Source organism: Pocillopora verrucosa, chromosome 7, assembly GCF_036669915.1.
Source record: "Pocillopora verrucosa isolate sample1 chromosome 7, ASM3666991v2, whole genome shotgun sequence".
Lineage (NCBI taxonomy): Eukaryota > Metazoa > Cnidaria > Anthozoa > Scleractinia > Pocilloporidae > Pocillopora > Pocillopora verrucosa.
In genome coordinates this window covers 2,728,806-2,750,768 of record NC_089318.1, presented here as the reverse complement: position 1 = coordinate 2,750,768, position 21,963 = coordinate 2,728,806, and the positions used below count along the sequence as shown (strand labels likewise).

General features: G+C 35.8%; 2 protein-coding genes and 2 long non-coding RNA genes across 4 annotated transcripts; 2 read left to right on the top strand and 2 right to left on the bottom strand.

Annotated features, from left to right (window-relative positions):
• Positions 1–1,571: 1,571 nt before the first annotated feature.
• On the top strand, positions 1,572–4,501 carry LOC131784562 (uncharacterized). The gene is made up of 6 exons (XR_009340210.2): positions 1,572–1,711; positions 1,885–1,909; positions 2,503–2,559; positions 2,896–2,970; positions 3,700–3,796; positions 4,213–4,501. It is a non-coding gene; the product is annotated as an uncharacterized lncRNA (long non-coding RNA).
• A 1,342-nt stretch (positions 4,502–5,843) lies between these two features.
• On the top strand, positions 5,844–7,438 carry LOC136282146 (uncharacterized). The gene is made up of 2 exons (XR_010718121.1): positions 5,844–6,753; positions 6,952–7,438. It is a non-coding gene; the product is annotated as an uncharacterized lncRNA (long non-coding RNA).
• On the bottom strand, positions 6,875–10,269 carry LOC131784537 (uncharacterized). Its single transcript, XM_059101353.2, has 6 exons — positions 10,129–10,269; positions 9,481–9,549; positions 8,810–8,907; positions 8,310–8,361; positions 7,591–7,681; positions 6,875–7,436 (listed from the first exon to the last, which is right to left on the bottom strand). Exons 2-6 carry the CDS (start codon positions 9,515–9,517, stop codon positions 7,289–7,291), a joined length of 426 nt encoding a protein of 141 aa, XP_058957336.2. The 5' UTR covers positions 9,518–9,549; positions 10,129–10,269; the 3' UTR covers positions 6,875–7,288.
• A 276-nt stretch (positions 10,270–10,545) lies between these two features.
• Positions 10,546–21,561, bottom strand: LOC131784536 (E3 ubiquitin-protein ligase pellino homolog 1). The gene is made up of 11 exons (XM_059101351.2): positions 21,341–21,561; positions 16,786–16,901; positions 16,522–16,654; positions 15,847–15,945; positions 15,068–15,268; positions 14,139–14,321; positions 13,598–13,696; positions 12,944–13,042; positions 12,272–12,400; positions 11,425–11,540; positions 10,546–10,730 (listed from the first exon to the last, which is right to left on the bottom strand). The coding sequence occupies exons 1-11, from the start codon at positions 21,371–21,373 to the stop codon at positions 10,607–10,609; spliced, it is 1,332 nt and encodes a 443-aa protein (XP_058957334.1). The 5' UTR covers positions 21,374–21,561; the 3' UTR covers positions 10,546–10,606.
• Between the last annotated feature and the right edge of the window lie 402 nt (positions 21,562–21,963).

Sequence of the window (21,963 nt, the reverse complement as noted above, 5' to 3'; positions counted from 1 at the left end):
CATTTTGAGTGATTTGTCTTCGTTAAAAGTCGTTGTGTCCAAAGTAGCAAGGTCTGTGTATAAACGAATTAAAAAAGGTTGGTTGGTTTTGAGCTCGGTAAGGAAATAGTGGAAGATGTTTTTTTCGCCATGTCGCGTGGGATGAAGAAAAAAATTCTGAGTCCCTATGAGGGCGAGTCAAACCACAAACCTTCGGATTCCGCTTGTGACGTGACAAAAATATATATATATATATATATGTCTTTCTCAAAGGTATAATTTTCTTAATTTTTATTTACTATGTAAATCTCGGGCCTATCGCGGTACTCTGTAAGTCAGGCTCTCTCATTTCTGAACATTTCTTGGATATCAGGCGAACATATACAAATGACAGGGAGTGAAGGAGATTCGAGGGGGAAGCGGAGTGATATTTAAATCTTCCAGGGTTAAATGATCTGGCTTGTTCGCGCCTGTATTCAACTAACCCCAATTTTGGGGGCTGGTTGCTGCGCGTTGTGTGTTCTTACCACATTTTGACGTCATATGTGATCTATTAATGAACAGGTAAAATGAAATCATTTGTTTAACTGACAATGGTTCTTGGACAATCAGCGCGCAAGAATCTCTACTGTCACTTTAAAAACCAGCAAAATCAAAACCAAAATCCAGAAACGGCCGCTAAGGTCCAAAATCAAAATTCGCCTATTAGTGTCCAAAATAAAAAATCGGCCACAAGTCTCCAAAATAAAAAACCGGCCACTAGTATCCAAAATAAAAAAAACCAGCCAATAGTGTTCAAAATCTAAAACCAGCCACTAGTATCCACGATCAAAAATCTGCCACTACGGTCCAAAACTAAAAAAATGGCTTCTAGTGTCCAAAATCAAAAATCAGTCACTAGGGTTCAAAATCAAAAATCGGCCACTGGTGTCCAAAATCGAAAATCGGCCTTTAGGGTCCAAAATCGAAAATCGGCCTTTACGGTCCAAACATAAAATCGATTACTTAAATCGAAAATCGGCCACTAAGATCCAAAATCGAGAATCGGCCACTAAGGTCCAAAATCCAAAATCGGCCACTAGTGTCCAAAATCGAAATCGGCCACTAGTGTCCAAAATCCAAAATCGGTCACTAGTGTCCAAATTCTAAAATAGGCCACTAGAGTCCAAAATACAAAATCGGCCACTAGTGTCCAAATTCTAAAATCGGCCACTAGTGTCCAAATTCTAAAATCGGCCACTAGTGTCCAAATTCTAAAATCAGCCACTAGTGTCCAAATTCTAAAATCGGCCACTAGTGTCCAAATTCTAAAATCGGCCACTAGTGTCCAAATTCTAAAATCGGCCACTAGTGTCCAAATTCTAAAATCGGCCACTAGTGTCCAAATTCTAAAATCAGCCACTAGTGTCCAAATTCTAAAATCAGCCACTAGTGTCCAAATTCTAAAATCAGCCACTAGTGTCCAAAATACAAAATCATGTTAAGACTGGTTTACAGTTGTCCGACAAGCAAAAGACAATCATTCTTGGTTGCTGGGGAGAAATATCTGTTTTTGTAACCGAGGGAGGCTGGGTAGAGAGAGAAAGATAGCTTCCAGGGGTGAGACGGAGGGGATAGACAGCAGATGAAGGGCACCGATCGGTGTAGTATTGTTGAAGCAAACTTTTAGGGTTTCGAAACAGGTTAAACTTACTTCCTGCAGTATGACGGTGAGAGTTATGGTCACTTATTGGTAAGCATGTTTTTAGGACAAGGGACTTTTAGTCTATGTGGGTGTCTGTCGCTCCAGTTTTGCTTCCGTATATGGTGCTTGCTTCCGAAAGTTTTGATGTCATTCGTAAGCTGAAATTTAGATCGTAGAGCGCGTTGGATCTTACTCACAGTTTTACCTGTGTTCAATTGCAGTGGAGGATGAGGGTACAAACCTAAGGTATGAATGGCACACCGAAAACTCAGTAAGCTTATAATGACTGCTAGAAATTAAAGCAATTTTCGTTGCTTAAGTAGAAGTCAGTACAAAGTCATCAAAAAAATAGGTTAAATCATAACTTTTGCCTCTATTTTTGCTGCTAACTGCGAACTCTGGCCTACTGGATTTGTTTTCATAAATTTCTAGCTTCCCTGAAGGAACGATCAAGGCGTCCATTAACTAAGCAAGTTTTATCCCTTTAATCACCAACCCCCCCACCATCTCCCCCCCCCCCCCTCCCCCATCCCCATCCTGGTATCAGGGTTGGAAATTGTGGTGGTCTTTTCTGTTTATAACAACAATGTAGATTATCCAAACATATTTTCCATCAAAAACAATGTATGACTCTTATACTGAAAATAATTGGTATGATAATATTTTAATAGAATCTAAGCACATGACAAGTGCAATAATCTGATTGAAATGTGTGCAGTTTCTGCATTATTGTTATTATTATTATTATTATTATTATTATTATTATTATAAATAATATAGTTAATTTTTATTGTTATTACTACTGTTATGTTGTCCACATTTATTTACTTTTTTTTTAGTATCAGAAGATCAAACAGACGATCCTCAAAAAATTTGCTGGTAGAGAAGTGAAAGTGGTTAGTAACATGTACGCCATAGCTGTAACTCTTACTAAATTTTTTTATATCTTAAATTAAAAGAGAAGGTTACATAAAGTACGCTGGATATTTTTTAATTAAACTCCAACATTTTGCAATAACCTCTATTGCATTCAAAGGAGAAGAATTTGGTTGTTTTTTTTGCCCACCTGAAAAAGTATATTACCAGAATTCTTTTGGTAATGAGAGAAGTTCCTTAATTAATATGTTAATTTTTATGGATACACCTATATATTTTTTACCATCCTTTGCAAAATAAACATTTTTCAGTTTTTGTCATGTTAAGGTCATTTTTTTTTTCTATTTGTTCTACAGCACGGATTTGCAACACAAACTGTTACTGGTTATTTAGAGGTAGAAGTGAATGATAAGCTTGTTCATTCAAAAAAGGTATGATAGTTCTATGGAAACACCCCTTAAGATTACAGTTAACTTACTCAATTTTTTTTAGTCAAGTACACATATTCCCTGACAGTGTATATATAACAGAAGTGTGTGTTTAGAATGTGAACCAGCTTTATGCAATCCAGTACCCCTGGTACAAATGCCACCCTTCCCCTTTAGCAAATGGAAGTGCCATACGGGTTGACAGTTTCAAACAAGCCTTATTGTGCAGATGGCGGTATTGGTAAAAGAGGAATAACTCATAACTCTAGACAAGTATGTAGTTTCTATTATGGTGTGTTCTCTGTTTTATTTTCGTTTTTTAAAATCACTTTATGAAAAAGTGGAATTGTGGAAACTGAAACAGCTTTGAATACATATGGATTAGCCCTAAAATATTATCCTTTCTAGCAAAGTACCTTTTTTCCAGTCTAATGTTTAACATAATTTATATGAATATGATCTACTGGAGGACAGACACATACATGGCATCATCATCAACAACATTTTGCTTTTATATCTTATAAAACAAATAGATTCTACATTGCCATCAGTCTGTAAAGTAATAGATTACAGAAGGTGTCAATATGTGGTAGAACGTCCGCAACACATGCAGCCACTCCCCAATTGTGCCACATGTTTGTTCTTACCCCTTTTTGCATCATCTGTGATCTATTACTGAACAGATACACAGAAATGGTGAATAAATTTATGAGATGTTAATTTTCCTCTCAGAATGGTGATGGATATGTAGACAGTGACAGCAAAATGGATAAGATTATACAAGCAATAGATGCTGCTCTAGAGGCTAACTAACCATGATCATTGCAAGGTAAAGGTGTACTGTGTTCGTGTACCGATATTTGAGATTTGATTAAAAAATTGCAGCTTTAGAAAATATCTATGCCTCCCCAGAAGAAATTCAAATGGAAAATTCAATTGGGAGGAGCTGAGATCAAAAGAAATCTCTGTAATTTATTAGGCAAATATGCAGGAAATCAGAAGGGTCAAATATTATGGGGTATTATATACTTTTAGATTTGAAAGAAATACCCTTATATGCTATCTCTCCTTGTTCTGTCTATGGTCACAGTATGGCATTTACCTGAGTTATAAAGATTTTACACCTTCTCCTCCGCCCCACTGATAAGGTGACCATAAGGTGTTTAATAGACTCTATAATATGTAGTTGTCCATTTTATTTATCTAACAATAATTCATTTATTCTTCTTAAATACTTACTTTCAGTTTGAACCAGCCGTTCAGAAGGATGACTTTGAATGATGGGGGTAGCTTAAAAACATTATGTTTGGCTGACTTCTTGATAAAGTGAAGTGATTCCATCTGGCAGCACTGAGCTTGTTAATATGTACTGGTAACCCCTGAATTCAGTGGTTAAAATTGTATGACAATTGTTTTTCAAGCTTTCATTTAGTTAATGTTATATTTCATTTTACACTTTGCTCAGATTTTCATGGCTGATGTTAGGCTTTTTTATTGTTTGAACCAAATAAAAGTGAGCTGTTTGTTTCCTTTATATGATGTCATTACTGATGCAGTGTTTAGTGGTAGGGAAAGAGGGAGGTTGGACAGAGGGATATTGAAGAATAAAAAAGGCATGAGGAAAACTAGAGAACTGGCAGAAAGTGGGAGACAAATGAAAACATTTGTTGAACAATAATCTGCTGTGTTATGGAAGAACGGGTGAAAGATAAGAGAACAGTTAGTAAGAGGAGGTAGATTTTCACCTTTCCTCCTTCCCTGGAAATCTTTGTCAAGAACTGACTTGGTCTTAAGGGAAAAGGAAGGCCATAACAAAATTTGAATTTTCTCCTGCAGCATGTACCACCAAGTGAAAAGATTTCCACATGCAATCACATAACAGTTTCAACTTGCAAAGAATGGTGTGTCATCAACAGTTTTAGATTTTGTTTAGTGAGCTGTTTTTCCACCTAGCTATTACTGTAAAGAAAAGGGCCTTTCCGTTGGTAGAGATATTCTCTGATAAAAGGGAAGGCACAATTTATTTTTGGTGAAGGCCCTTCACTCTCACCTGTCCGCCCTCCTCCTTCCCCTGCTCACCCCAACTCGGACCCCATAAAATGTTAACGCAAATGGTCTTTTGGAACAGTTAAGACTGCAAAAGGCTGTGCTTTTAATTTGCATAAAAGGTTAGTCGTTGCACTGTGCTAGTGACCCTGTAACAAAATATTTGCAGGAGAAAAGATATTGAAGAAGTCAACTTGACCTATATGGTAAGTTTATGGACATTAGAGATCAAAATTTGCGTTACGTATGTGTGTACTCGTGTGCTCGATCGACGAAATTGCGATGGGTCTTTTCCTGTAATTCGAACGATTTTAGCTTAATGTAAAATTTAGCCAGTTTTCCTTCGAAAGATGACTGTAGTCAATGTTTTGATTTTGAAGCTAAGCTTTTCAATCTTCTGTTAGGCGATCAGGTTGAATGATCACGCGCGTCACGCACATGTGTACGTAGGTTCTGACATTGCCATTTAACCTTTTTACTTCATATCGCTTTCATTCCATCTTTGTTCAAGCAACCTTGGACATTATAATCCTCGGTAAATAGATATAGGTAACACAATGGTCTCCTGTGGGATGAATTTCAGTCTCTCATGCCACTTGGTAGATCGGATAAAAACGAGGGATCATTTGATAAGTGAGATGGGGTGAGAAGAGGTGGGGAATTTAGAGACGCATGAATTTTTTCACACAATAATTCATCTCTGCTGAAGAGCACATACCCGTAGGCTAAATAAGGCAGTGTTTTTTAACCCCTTTTGTATGTTTTGGTTTTCAAAGAGCTGGGTTCACTTGATTTTGAAGTAGCTGAAAATGAGGTTACAAAGCTGGAGGTATAAGTTGTGTCTGATACGTATTTCCATCTTTATGAGGATAGCAAAGGGTGGGGGGGGGGGGGGCATCCTGATCCTGTTTCACGCAAACGTTTTTAGAAAAATTCAAGATTATGATATTTAAAAGGAACAACTTCAAATCTCTTTTCTTGTGTACTAGTTTCAGGGAAATCTTCAGGTTTTCATATGAAAGAAACAATTCATATGTCATTTGTATTTCAGGTGGTAAATCACACCTCACACTGGTTCATAATTTCATGAATTGTGCTCTCCTTTCTGTAAAATTCATGCCACAAATTAATTTAGTCAGATAGAAAACCTTTGCCACCCTCAACTGAATCAGGACTGATGCCAAATGTCCAGTTTAGACAGGTGTCTTTCATCATCCTTAGACTCCCACGAATGATTAACATGTGACTTGTAGGTACCATTTCAGTGCTCTTAGTGCTCGACCATTTTGAATTCAGAGGGAGATAAACATTTAACTATTTCTAGAATTTATAGCCTTGCACATTAGTACACTATCCAAGAAAAACATCATGAGAAGAAACATCAAGAGGGTATTTGCTTGATTTTATTTACCCAGATTATAAGGAAACTTTAAAAAGCTATTATAATAGAGACTGGAGCATGACAATAAGATCCTTCCAGCCGAAGGGTAAGGAAGGCTGATTTATTAGAAAATTATCACAAATGAGAATTAAAATTATCCTGAATGAGAATCTAAATGACGAGATCTGACTCAAATTAAATTGCTTTTTAAGAACAGTCCATTGAGAGAAAGTTAATTATTCTGTTTTCTATGTTTTATATCTTTCTTTTAACTAGTTGGTTCATTGCAGTTCAGAGCTCGAGATGAATTATTTGAGGCCTCTTCAACTTTTTAGAATTTGACTGATTTGATATCTTAGGTTGGTGGATTGTTGTTTTTTTTTTTGTTGTTTTTGTTATAATTTATTGTTAAACTACCATAATTTTTTTAACAGGGAGAGCTTTCACCAACCAAATAGTTTTTGAAATACTTAAGTCACCTTTGAATTTGGAGAATGATTTCTACTGATACCTAATTTTCTGAGGTTTCTAAAAATTAATTTTCTTTGTCCTTTTAGAGAAGGTAGCTGATGTCTTGTGACAGTAATCAGTGACTGCAAATGATGGGATTGACCGAAAAACATCTGTTAGGTCAACACCTTGAAGAAATAAGCAGTTTCTCATTGACTTGACTTTTCTGTTACCTAAAGTACATGCACATAGTCTGATAATGATAATGCTGATGACAACAACAAAGACGACATTGTTGACAATGACAATAATGATGATAATGATAAATTAAATTAGTAAAATTGATCCCAGAAACAGGTTTCACTATCCCAGATTCAGGTTCTGCCATTATTTCTTGCTTGTACCCTCTGAAGACCAAATGCACATTTTAACATGACGGATGTGTCATCTTCTCAGTTGTTCACAAGTGTTCTCCACAATTTCTATTGCCTTCACACTGGTGCAAGGAAATGAGTATGTAGCAATCAATACACCATAAGGTAGACTGCAGACTATGATTCCAGATCTGTTATGACGTGACATTGCATATACACTGAAATGACACAACAGAGAAGAATATTATTAATAACATAAAGCTGTGTTGAATCAGTGGGAAAAATAAATCACATCAGAGACACTCAGGGGTATTCATATGATAACTTGTATTCTTCTCTCTCATCTCAGCTGGGATACCATAAATACATTACCTACAAAAATTCTTGCTGTAGATGATGTATTTAATCTCCTGATCATCATTTGCAGTTTGCAGAATAAATCCCTTTTGGCATGCAGCAGAGTCTGCAAGGAAATGAAAGAAGATTCAAGGATCTTAGAAAAACATTTGTTTCTGTTCAAAGAGGGGGATTAAGTAACAGAAAACAGCCACTGAACCACAAAGGCAACTTCAAATTCTTCTTTCTCCTTAGCACCTTGAGGCACTGTTTCCCAGTATACTACAATTGTGCAAAAATATAAATACCCCTCCCTACAGGTAAATGTCTTTGTTGACTACCTCACCCTCCCACCCCCACAAACCTGTAATTTAAATTTCCTGTTTGGCTAATCTTAATTATGTACAAGAAATTGAGTATAGAACTGGGCCACACACACATAAAAATTGGCTTCCACCTCTTAGGTCTCCAACCCTTAAGAGGGAAACACTGCAGATAATGATTAAAAAAATATTTCTCCTTCTTCCTGCCTTACATTCTCCCACCTTATTTCCCCCCCCCCCCCTCATGCCCCTCCACACCCCATCCTACCCCATTAACACCTCTCCTTCACCCCACCCTGACTCTTTCAGCTCCATACAGCTGTATTTGCCTGGGCTCCTGTTCTTCTATTCTCCTCAAGCTACTACATTCAAGTCCAGGAAATTTCCTGTAGCCAAACTCAATATTCTTCAAATTATACAAACAGAACATACCTTGTTCTTCAGATGTTGTTGTAAAGATAACAAGAAACTGGGCATAATATTTCTGCAAAAAAAAATAAAAAACTCAAGATAATCCAGAAACTTTTCATCAAAAATTTCTTAACGATCAGCATCAAGTGCTGGTATTGGTTCTCTAAAGGGCTTGAGAACCAACTTAAAACAAATACCTACAAACCTTTAACTTACAAAAAGAATCAGAATCTAAATCCTTCCACTGTGGTTTAAGCTCTAAATTCCTAGGGGGAATATGATAATTAGCCCCAAGCTTAAATGCTGTACCCAGCTAGATGTTGACTGACATTTGATGTTGACTGACATTTGCTTGACATTTGAACACTTGTTCTGTTCATTTGATTGTTGAAGAGAGGTTTTGAGAATTAAGAAAATTATCAACTAGTTTGTAGGGATTTGCTTTAAATTGATCAATAAATAAATAAATTATCACCACTAAGGAGAATTTGAGTAAACAGGCCACACATAGCAACTTTTACCTGAGTCAGATCTTGGAGGTTCCCACATGAGTAGATTGAGTCACCGCGTTTGGTCAGGACAATCACACCATCAAGAATGGCGCCAACAAACAGATGTTCTGTGGATGTATAAATGGGAAATTAAACAATAATCAGTATTCACAATAGCCATGGCTTGGAGTTAAACTATGTTCAGAAGTGTTTTTAACACCAATCCAGACTAGATACCATAAGCTTGTACTTACAACATTATTTCGCACAACAAGAACTTAAAAGGGAAAAGTTCCACATGCGGCACATATTAATTTTGCGCTTTCTCACGCATCACGAATAAATCCTTTGCCATCCTCGTGAAGTGTCTTGTCTAGATTACTGGTCTAGTAGTGTCCTAGTAGTACACGGAATGATTGTCATATATAATGAACCCATAATTGCAAAACATAGAGTTCACTAGCTGTAAATCACATAGCTAGTGCACAGCTGACACAACAGTTTGGCTACAGTTCCCGTTAATACTCTACTTTGCAGAGAGAGAGAGAGAGAGGAGAGGACAGAAAGTTTCTCAAATGCAGGAAAGGTGATTTAGCTCGGAAGCGAGATCTTGTAAGTTGTTTCATCCGCGTTACCAGACCTGTGTATCGTTAAAAGAAAATTGTCACAGCGAACTTCACAAAACAACATCAAACATATACCTTTTACGAACTCACTCCAGTTCTCTTCTGATTCCATTTGATAACCGCTTCGTTCTTCCCTTAGTTCATCTGAAGCATTATTAAACGCTTAATCTATGTTAATTATTCAGCGAAACAAATATCACCCGGGAAGAAGAAAACAGAAAGTCATGTCTTTAAGTATGTCGTTATCGACAGGCGCCCTGACACATTGGTTACCAGGCTTCTTCGAACACTTCATTGGCTTACAGAAACTTGTTATTGAGTTCTTTAAGGGTTTAACGATCATAAGGATAATGATGACGATGATAATAGCAATAATAGTGATTAAGCATTGAATATCACTATAAAAATGCACTTGAAATCCATGTTAGACTTTTCAGAGAAGAACACCCAGACACACTGAGCGAACAGTGACAAGTCACTCAGAATAGCAGAATAGCAGGTGGGCAACTTTGCTTCACCCACAGCTCGGAGTCACCTATTCCGCGAATGGTGTTCTGAAATATTGCAGTAAGAGCAGTTGTACTCAATTTCAAATCGCTTCAACTGCCTGAAGCAAAGTCAGGTCAAACTTATACAAAACGTCTGAGTACAGTCAACTCTCTCCTAGACTCCCTTCACGTTTTAAGGCTTCTCACATTATAGAAGACACCATGAATTACTAACTTGTGTAGTTGCTTGTAACTCCAATGGGACAACTTGGTTCCAACAGTCAGCAGGCTGCTTCTTTTTCATTTCAACGTTCATACATGCTCAAACGTTTGACTACTGTCTTAATAGCTGTTAGAGCAATAAAAGATGTCACAGACACAGGCTAAGGAAATCGATGTAAACTACCTTCACCTAGAATCACTTTTTATTGCATAGATGTAGAAGAACTTCATCACACATTTAATTAAGTGGCTTTTAAAATATGACTCCTTTGTAAAATAATCGCTGCATCCAAACAGAAAAGAGACAGCTGACAAGTTATAATAATAATAATAATTACAATGATACATCTTCAGCTATTTTTTTTTTATAAATAAATTAATCAGTTATCAATTTAGGCAAGCTAGTGTCAATAGAGACTAAATGCTACAGTGAGGCTGTACACCATTTATTGTTATACTTTTTTTTTTAGAGATCTTTTTTATTTACAATGTTATTCATCAGTCGAGAAGATAAGTTTGACAAAGCCATCTTCACCCTCCAGGGGCTGAGCGCAGAAAGGACAGATGGCCTGAAAGGCATCACATCCATGAGGAATGGGCAATTGTTGCCAAAACCTGCATCAAAAGAAGAAAAAAGAACATCATTTTGCTATCAATTCTCCCTCATGAACGGGATACACTGATGTTATCTGTGAAAAGTTAAAAGTTCCTAAGCATCTGCTGACCTCTTTAACCCCCTAGATCAAAATATCAACTCTTTACCCATCTGTTATACATTTCTCACAATTTCAGCTCTGAGAATTTGGTGGTCAATCAAGCAAAAGTCCCCTTGCCAATGTTTGTCTTTCTTCTCACCTCTTCCCTGCTTTAGAATATAATGGCATTGCAAGGGGAAAATCCTTTTGGTTGCTCTTTGAGGGATAAGGGTTACATCAATATTTTGGCTGACAAGGTGTCTTGTATAAGAAAGAACTCTGTAACCAAAACTTCCCTTATCAACTTGATAAGTGTGATTGATAATTTTTTGTTGTACATGTTGTGACTTTACAGGCTGTGAACTGGATTTTAAACCACTTTCTTAATCAAATAGCTTAGGAAAAGTCTTAAGGTGGAAGTCTGACCAAGGAAAGATAAATCTAACTCTTTCAGCTGCAACAGAAAAGGACCAATAAAGAATTTCTCCCTAAACTATCAACACATTTTCAGGCAGAGAGGGTGATGAGAATGAAAATAGATATCAACTAGGGGATACTGATCTTGAGTGTGAAAATGTTAAGGTAACTCATTCTAGTAGGACAGGAAGCCTTACCTGACTGTTTCCTCAGAGCAAACATGTCCACATGGCACAAAAGCATGTGTAGCTGCAGGCTCTCCCTGATAGAAAGCCGGTTCTTTTCCAAGAGTTAGTGGCACATAAGAGCTGGCCTGATAAAGCAATGGAAATTATCTAAGTTGTCTAATACTGGCAAGCTTAAATGTAAGTTAGATGCCTGGTTTCAAGAGTTTTCCAGTGGTCAGCCAGCCACCAGATAGAATATTTCCCCCCTCCCACCCTAGTTTGGCAAATCCTCAAAACCCAGCTGAGAGCCAGTATTCCATGCACCCTTAAAAATGACTACATCAGTGGATGAAAATTATGAGTCTGAGGGTGGGGTAGGGGGAACCCTTGCAACAACCACTACCAAGCCCTCAGGAGTGAAAAATGACTGCCACAAAACTTCTTGAGATCTGGTGCAATATGGTTGCGATGTTCCACAGGAGTCTGCACTGACCAAAAGAGCCCAACCAGTCCCTTTCACTCCCAAGATCTCGTAGTTGATTCTTCTTACTGTACCATGCCATACCATTCTTATAAAGTTAGTTTGGAGAAATTGGTTAGGATCAACTACCAGCAATAATCCTTCAATTGATGTTTTTCTTTATTCTCATCACTTGTGTGCTTGATACTGTATTGATATTGTAATAAGAAATTCTGACTTGTGAACTCATGGAAGTAAAATGTCAACTGCATTAAAATGTCCTTAAATTTACCCTTCAGAATTCTCCTCTGAATGTCATCATAATTCCAAAAAATAATATTTCTTTGGTCTTGTAGTGGAAGTTAGTTCTTCTTCTCCTCTTAGAGTCAAAAGCATAGTGATGTACTATGTTCTCACCTGTAAACAAACTGGACAGGTTCTTTTGTCAGCAAGATTTCTCTCCGGTGAATTCCATGAATGAAGACCATGTACATGCCCACACTTGAGGTACACATATGGCTGTGCATTGATCACACTGCTAGAGGGCTGAAACCAAGGAAATAATACTGGTCAGAGTTACCTAGTAATTGCATTTAACAACAGGAGCCATGTCATTTCCACATGAGGTTTTGAGCCCCACTCATTCCTTTATTTTGCTGCCAGATGCTCACCACTACAGTGAATGAAGGAATTCACCAGCAAGGGAGGCCACACATTTGTTTGTACATAACAAGAGTCTGGCATACTGCTCTGATCAGCAAGAACAAAGTTTCTCCAATAGAGAAGAAATGAGAAAGATGGTTAATTTTTAAGCTTGCAGTTTGAATCCTCATTTAAATTTGTTCTCTACTTGTGACATCACATTAACCCTTTACATCCTTTCATCAGTATGATACATTTCCTCTGGAACTGACAGATACTCACCATAAGCCCCTTAGGATTGGGGTAAGTGTTGCATGTCATAGTACCCACCCCACCCCATCCCACCCCCCCCCCAAAAAAAATTGCATAAATAAAAATAAATTAAAACTGGAAAACTGCTGCAACGGATATTTAATAACAACCACCTGAGGAAAACTTCAATCTTACCTCAGATTGACTGGGAAATCTTAATGTTGTGAGACCAACAGGACACTGAGGGCGAGAGGCATTTAGGCATTCCCTCATTTTGTCAATTGTTTCCAGGGTCTACAGATTTTAACAAACAAATATGTTTCAGTTGTTTAATTGTTTTCCTCCAAAGTAAATGTTTATGTCTGTAATTACATGTACTGAGTGGAAACCCCTTAGAAAATCTGCTCCAAAATAGAGTAGTCATAAAACATATAAAAATTATGAGAAATTTTATTTCAAAGAACTTCTTTGTTAAAGATTATATGGAATGAGTACTAATCAAGTCCTAGATTCAAAACTTATTATTAAGTCCAGCTAGGCTCATGTTAATTGATGGCTCCAAATGAATGAAATATGCAGAGATCAAAAAATCCACAGGTAAATATCGTGATACCTCAGTGATGGAACAATCACATTCAGGGAACACCTCCAAGGAAAAAAAAATTTGCTACAGCTGAAAAAATGTTGCTATCTACCCATCATCTGTTAACTTGATTGAAGGATGTCAACACCTCTATGAAGGCAACTTTTTTCCCCCAATTTTAAGAAGTGTTCCCTAAATGAAGTTATGCTGCAAAAATTGAATACAAGGTCCAGAAATATTGTGAAACAAATGATAGAAAGACATACAGGCATTTCCTTTATAGCTTCAGCAGATCTCCACAGCAAAACAGCTCCACAAAGATCAATCAATGATCCATCAAGTAAAACATTGGACTCATCTTCGACCTAAACAAGTATTGTAAGTGTTATCAACCCTATACACCCTGAGATCAGCATGCATATTCTCCATACTGTTCTCCATACATTTACTAAAGTGGTGACAAGGAGAATTTGTTTAACAATCAAGAGCTTCTTAAGTTGGTGATCATTTCCTTTGATTCTTGTGACCTTAATGTATAATTCAGAGGTGATATTGTGAGGAAAAATTAGATGACAGTCTGTCTTTGAAGAGGGGGAAGATGGGTGGGTCATAAAGTGACAATACTACAGACACCTTGTACAATGGAAACTGCAATAAACTCCTGCCTGGTGTACACATGTAACCTACATGTAATTAGGTAGCATCACATCAGTCTTTTAATCTTTTGATGCTGATTGGCCAAAACTGATACCACCATCACAATAAACAAAGACCTGTTATTTAGTACAGCAAACACCTGAAACTTACAGTCTTCCCTTTCTCAGTGGTGGATCGTGTTCTACGAAGTCCATACACATTCCCACATACTGATATTTCACGCCATATTGTGGGCTGGCAAGAAGAACCTCCCTTGGGATTCATGAGCAGAATGCCATTGGTCGTCAGACCATCCATTAAATTTTCTTCATTTTGCCACTTGGGAGCTTTTTCCTTTTGATAAAAATCACAATGTAACAGCTTGGGAAAAAAAAAAACAACAACAACAACAAAAACACTTCTCTGCATTTACACTTTGCAAGCAGTTCATTCAAAATCCAGCACATTATAAAAGACTTGCACTCACGGGGCCAAAGCATCCCCTATAAGGATGGGGAGATCATATGGGTTTTTTAAAAGAATAATTTTGGGGACTTTGAAATCAACAGGTAAGCAGCAATTTTTTGTGGGCTTCACTCAAAAAAATCTAAGGTCATTATGTTTCATTTTCAGTCAAAGTCAAGCCTTAATGGTAAAAACTATCAGGAAAAATAATAAAGAAAGGCAAGTCTCCTTTTTTTCATGGAACTTTTTAACTTAAATGCCATAACACAATTTAAATATATTCTGGGAAGAAATAACAAAAATATACAAAGCCCAAATGGAACAAATCAAAACCGAGAAAAAGAAACATTTTCTTTAGTTTGCAAATACATTTTATAAAGAGGTTTGGCAATAGGCCTTGAGTTAAAAATTACATGACTCTTCAACACAGTTTTCTTAGCTTGCATTCATAAAGATAAACAGTCAGGTAATTCTGTATGATCTTGTATTCTTAGCATCCTAATATAAGAAGTGTATGTAGAATTTAAGTTTTAGAGTAAATTTAAAAAAAAAAGGGTCAATTTTTGTTTTTAAATAAATATTTTTTAAAAAATTACTGATGTATCTTTTGAAAAAGTGAAGAATTGTGAACTTACTCCAAGAAATATATTGCTAGATTTATCAAAACCAGCTGCAAACACCCTAGCAGTGTACGGTGGTTCTCTATCAATGACAATGCGACAAGCATATCTGGAAATGGTACTTTTCTGCGTTTCTGGGTTCAAATCACGACGTTTATTTCCAGGAGCTGTGTCAGTTACCACAAAGTCTATCTTAGAATCAGCAGAACGGCCAATCTGTGAAAAAAAAGCCTCTCAGATTAAATATTCAACAAAAACTAAGTTTGATACTGTTCATTCAGCTATGATAATCCTCAAATCGAATGTAAAAATTCAACTATATGATGCAAGATTTCTCCAAATGGCAGCAAATCTCTTCCTCAATGACTCACATTGTTCCACTGTAAAGGTAAATGTCACTTTGTTTTGTGGTTACCAGTACATTTAACTTTCATAATTTCTTGAATTTATATTTCTATGATTAATTTTCAGCTTCCTCAGCCTTGAGTTTAAGTGCAAAAGAAAAATGATCTTTATTTCAATAACAATTCTCAACTACACCCATTTCTGAAAATTGTCGTTAAAATGCTCTAATTCTAAAAAAAAAAAAAAAAAAAAGACAAAAAAGGGGAAGGACTTCAGAAGAAAGACAAATTTGAAGTTTGGTAAACAAGAACAAGTTACATAACAGTTTTCACAAGCTTTCAGTTTGGGCAAGGGTGTAAAAGACTAGAAGGTGTTGTGTGGACAATTCTCAAGACAAAAAAATATATGAAAATCAATTTCATATAGACAGCAAGAGGACAAATTCATACCTGAAACATATCAGTATCTGAATCCCTCCGATACTCAACAACAACTGCATTACCACGGGAGAGAGTGTACGAGACACTATGGGCTTCAGAATTTACAATCTGTTTGGTTTAACCACTCATTAGCATCAACTTAAGCTAAAAATTCAATCACTCATTTACCTGTGATATTACGATATCTGACAGTACATGTACGTATGTAGTTAATTATCAAGCATGCATATGGATCATGTACTACACAGACTAATTTGAATGAAGAGAAACTTATAAACCATGACAAGTTTAATCCATTATTAGGAAACAGATTTATTTAATGGTTACAACATTGATAAAAGTATATTAACTTTTTCACTGCTATAACAAGCACATACACCTCATTAGATGGTTTGACATACAATACAAGTGGATATTTTGCAAATTCCATGGCACTTTGCCTAGTCTCCTTATCACATACATACACACATATTAAGTGAACAGACAAATAAAGTACACCATTTGCTCTATTTTAAATTACATCAATTTCTTTCTTTAATACTTTTCTACAACTGGCTGTTACTTAGCTGAGTCACCGGGAAAACCGTCAAACAATTTCTTAAAAAAACTTGCAACCCTGTGGCACCCCTCAGGATAAAAAAAAAAACAATGATTGGTACAGTTGTGACCATAATCTGCACACACCTGCATTCCAGTGTTAGAAGAAGCCAGGTGCAATTTGTAGGGTTGCACTCCTGAGGGGGATCCTTTCTTTCGCAAAATAAACGAGCTTCGGTGACGTCGCTGGTGTTCTCCATCCAGCAGAGAACCATTGTAACTGACCAAGAATTACACAACAACACATTACCACCACAACATAAAAAAAGAGATCACATGTTGAAAGAATTTCTTTAAAAACTTTCAAAAGAACTCTTCTTAATACTAACACATTGGACTGACCAGACTTACCCAAGAACTACCAGCGCACCATAAATGGTGTCTATGTCGTCATTGTTACTGGATGTCATACCTTCATCTTTTACAGATTTGAGTCGCTTTACCTTGTGTTCCCCATAATTCCCATCCTATCATGAAAAAAAAAAGGAAACAAATTAATACATAAGACAAAATAAGAACAAAAAAAGAAGACCCAATAATGGGGGATTCAGAATTTTCTCTTTGTTCTGTACTTGTGACAAGACAGAAAAACATGTTTTCTCTATTTCTTCACCAAGCAGCTCAAAATTTACCATATTTCTTAACCTAATTACAAACAAAGACTCCAGAATATCATTTCTTACAATAGACACATACCAGTTTCCATGAATCGTTCTCTAACAATCACAGAATTCAACAAAATTTCAAAAAACTTCATTCATAATTTCTTTAAACCTGAATTACAAGATTACACTGTATGCTTTTTTTTTGTGAATAACAGAACAAAATTCAAGAAATATAGACCTCAAAATAATATACAATTATCATTCTTGCCGATTTATAGAAGTCCAGCAGCTCAAAATTTAGCATATTTCTTATTCTAATACAAACAAAGACTCAAGAAGATCATTTCTTGCAATAAACACATACCAGTTTCCATGAATCATTCTCTGACAATCACAGAATTTCAAAAAATTTCAAAAAAACTTAATTCTTTATTTCTTCAAACCTGAAGTACAAGATTGTACTGTATACTTTTTTTCTGAATAAAAGAACAAAATTCAAGAAATATAGACCTCAAAATAATATAAAATTATCATTCTTGCCAATTTATAGAAGACAAAGAAAATTAAACTTCACCTTCCAAACAGAACAAGAAGAATAAATAGATATAACTATATTACATGTTGTTTTCCTCTTTCTAATGACAAACAATTGATAACCATATCTGTGAATTTCTTAAATGGTCAGTGTTGAATGTTTTCAATGAAAAAAAGGTTTATTACAGCTGATAATAAATTTCTGTGAAATTAACAAACATCCAATGGGACTAGGTTGGATATTCCTGGTTTTCATTTAGTCCATAATCTTCTCAGGTTCATTTTTAAAATGCTTGAAATACCATTTAAGCACATTGCACAAGTAGGACTTTGGTCAGTGGATAAATGTGAGCATAATAATAACTATAATACCATTATGGGTAGCTTAATTTATTTACATTGAGTGAATTTTCATCATTATGAAGAGATGAAATGATCTAATAAGGCCAAGTTATTATCAAGTGCAAGAAATCTGTGGGCAGTCCTTAAACTGTGTTGCATTCTAATGAAATTGAAGTGTTTGTTCAGTTCTGCATTGTATAATTTAAGGTCCTGTAAGAAAGGTTGTGCAATGTAACGTAAATTAAAACTTTCACATTTTATGATGGGAGATTTACATTACATTCATTCATAACCCCAAACTGATTGTTCTTAAGACTACAAATTAAAACTTTTAATGTTTTCAAATGCTATCTACAGACACTGTAATAATGTCTTTTCAGCTTTCATGCACATAAATATCAAATTAACAAATACTGTGTACATGTACCTCTAACAAAACAGTTTAATGCTAATTCAAAGTTACTTTTTCTTGATTTTGGAGAAATATCACTCTTAAAATATTGCATTTTTGTGAATAAATAACTTCAGGATGAAAATTATGCAACAGTCATAAGCAATACTATCAAAATCATAGAGACTGTCCTTTAAATTCACTTTTGTCCAAAATAAAAATGATGCACAAATGACTGTTTTCTCTAAGAAAGTTGTGATCATCATAAATTTTGGTAAGATGTCTAGTAAACAATGCAATCTCTCATTAACATGTTTTAAAATAAAATTAAATTCCCAGATGCACAATTTCTAGAACTTTTGAATTAAAGATACAGTAAATGGAAACTAAGTTAACATCCAGAAAGTTGTTTACAAAGGTGATTGCTCTTGTGGCGTTGATTACATTGGCGAGACTGTGAGAAACTTAGCAGTACGAATTGCGGAGCATTCAAATCCTGCTCACACCTCTGAACCTTGAAAACACCTGCGGGAAAACCCATCACATTCTTTCACTTAGCGTATTCTCTCCTCAGCACAAACATTCCACAAGCGTAGGATCGTCAAGGGACTAATGATCCAACAATTCCACCCCAGTTTGAACAAACAAGTTATTTCTTATGTCTCCAAACTTTTCCCATCGGGAATTACATAAGATATATATGTATGTGTGGACGGTCATCTTTTTAACCCTGATGATGGCAAACAGCCGAAAATGTTTTGTTTAAACATTTTAATTTTTTAACCTTTTAGCATTGTATATAGAATATATCCAGAAAGCCTTTTACGAGTAATAGATGGGTAATGTGGAAAATTGTGAGACATTCAATACTAGGTCAAAGCTTCAGTATTAAATGCTGTAACTAGTAATTCCTCTATAAAGAAGGAAGTATTAGAAAGAGGAAAATATTTCTTTCAGACAGTCAATTTGAAAGAAAGAGCTCATTTTACCAATTATGACATCTGATGAAATTGTTATGTTTTCTTAAATCCACTCACAACATTACCATTATTTAAGTCCAAACTATTTTTTCAAGTAAGAGTTACCATTTTGCCCAGGAGATCTCTCACTTGGCCATAAATCCTACACAACAAAATTTCATTTGATTTTTTAAAGAATGGTTTGCAGTGAGTAAACAGCAAATAAGGACAAAGAAACTCAATTGGAATTTGAACCTATGACTTAATGAAGTTAATGAGAATATTACAATTGCATGTATTGATTGATGAAAAAAAATTATGCTATTTCCGTCGATGCTTTTTTTTAGAATACAATACAATCAAGTGAAAGCTGTTTTCAAAATCCCTTTCTCTTCAAATATGAATATAACAATCCATGCATTGTAAGCAAAAGAGTGAAATGATTTTAATTCCTCTGAGAAAAGATGATTCTGCAACTCTCTAAAGATTAAAAATAAGCGCTTATTGTGGGAGGGCCCAACAGGAAATTATTTTGGTTCAAGGTCATAATGAACAGACCAAGCACAGTGAGGTCATGACCGCCAGCCAAATATTTCCATGTCTGGCCTCACTGAATTCAGTCAATAAGCACTTCATTATATGACAACTATGTGATGAAAATTTGAAGAGTTTGTTTCAACTAAAATAGGATGCAAATGACAGGCACAAGTGGAACAACCATATAAAATATTCTAGAATACAAACTAATTCTTCATTTTTCAAGTAAGTAAGAGAAAATGACAAAAATGAATTATTCTCTCATTTCTCATTCTGATGTTTTTTGCAACACAGCTTTACTAGTGTTGGACCAGATGGCATTCTCCAAACTGGCTCATGTCAACCTGTCCAGCCCTATATGCGTCAGTTTCCATCAAGGTTTTCCAAAGGATGGTATGAGTGGGGACAAAACGGTCATATGACAATACTAATTATTCATTGATCAACATCAATGACTACTGTAATACTGAAGTCTTCTTCTAATTAAACACAGTTGGTGCTGCGGCACATAAACTATCTCTACGGCTCCCAAATAACCTCTATCGCATGACAAGATTTGTATTCACCAAAGCTTCGTGGTTATAAGGATAGTAAAAACCTGGACTCTACTAGATATAAGCCAATCAGGAAACCTTGATATTGCCAAAAATTCATGGTCAGTGGTATATGATTGGGCTATAAAGGCTTTGGTTAAATTTTGAAAAGTGTACAAACTACTTTCAATCGTTAAAGTGAATTTTGTTGTGGTATAACCTAACTTAACTGAATCCTTGAAATAACTCCTTGAAAGTTGTTGACACTTCTCAAATTTTTTTTAGAAATCATCCACAATTTAGAAGGAAGATACAAAGAAAAAGATAAACAATGATTAATTCTACAAATAACTTCACTTCAGTATGTTCTTTATGTTTCACCAAATATTCTTTCAAAATGGTGAAATATTAAAAGGTTCTGATCAAAATTAGTTTCGTTTTAATTTGAAGCTATACAAGAGGAACAGCTGTTGAAATGCTAATTTGTATCTCCTAGAAATCTTTTGGTGATGTGATTAAATGACCCCCTGGGGAAATGCGATTTGACGAAATTCAACTCACTTTTTACCCCGAATCCCTTCCCAAATCTTTTAAAACATTGAATTTAACGACATTCTCGTGATTATGGTAGCATTTCGAGTGCAATGGTTATAAATGAAGAGAAAACTGTATTGTGTGTTTTAATTACTCATCATCAGATATCGGTGCAAACAAGACAGCACCAGCGCAAGGCTATGCAGTGTTAACGTTATATTTGGCTGACCAAGTGTAGAAAATAGAACAAGTCTCTGAGATTTTCGGCGATTAGGTCATTACAACCATTCAAATTATTCAAATACAAGTTTAAACCTGAGGGAAACCTCTTTCACTTTGAAGAAAAAGCGTGTTACTCCAAAAACAAGCTACAATTTGGGATGAAATGAAATCAAAAGGCGAAAGAGTTCGAAATTTCCCGTTTGTAATCGTACTTGAATGAATAATCGATGAAAAAACACTGTATCTTACCCCATAAATAATTTCCTCTGTAGTTTCTGTCATGTAGTAAGCCAAAGTTACGCGAAAAAGACGAAGATTACATCGTGTGTGGGGGCCCGCCGTGAGACCCGCGTTTAAAGGAACTTCAAAGGGACGAGTTTGGGCAAAGTCAGGCGGCGAGGAACTTACCCCACGGGGAAAGTGACAGAAGGTACATCTTTGTTGGTTGATAAATCTTGAATTTTCAAACTAATTTCCGTTTCTGAATTCGGTTTCGCAGAAAGTATTTTGCAAATTTTTCCAAGTAGATATGGTGAAATGTCAGGATAGGTATTTACTTTCACTTTTTGACCAAGATTTCATGCCTCCCTGCCCACCCCCACAGTCAATACAATTGCTCTATTACAACGTGCGACAAGCACGCGGTCTGTAGTAATTTAAATTTGTTGATATTAATTTTGTCGTACAACGCAACAAGTCGAGGGTGACGAGTACAAGATACTGTTTCTCCTCAGAAACCTCCTTTCCTTTCTATTATTTAAGGGTTCACAGGAGTGTGCTTTATTGAGACAAAGAGGTCTTACTCCTCAATCTGATCTATTTTTTAAAAAATAAACAGTGTTCTACACATGGAAACAGCAGACAAGAACTCC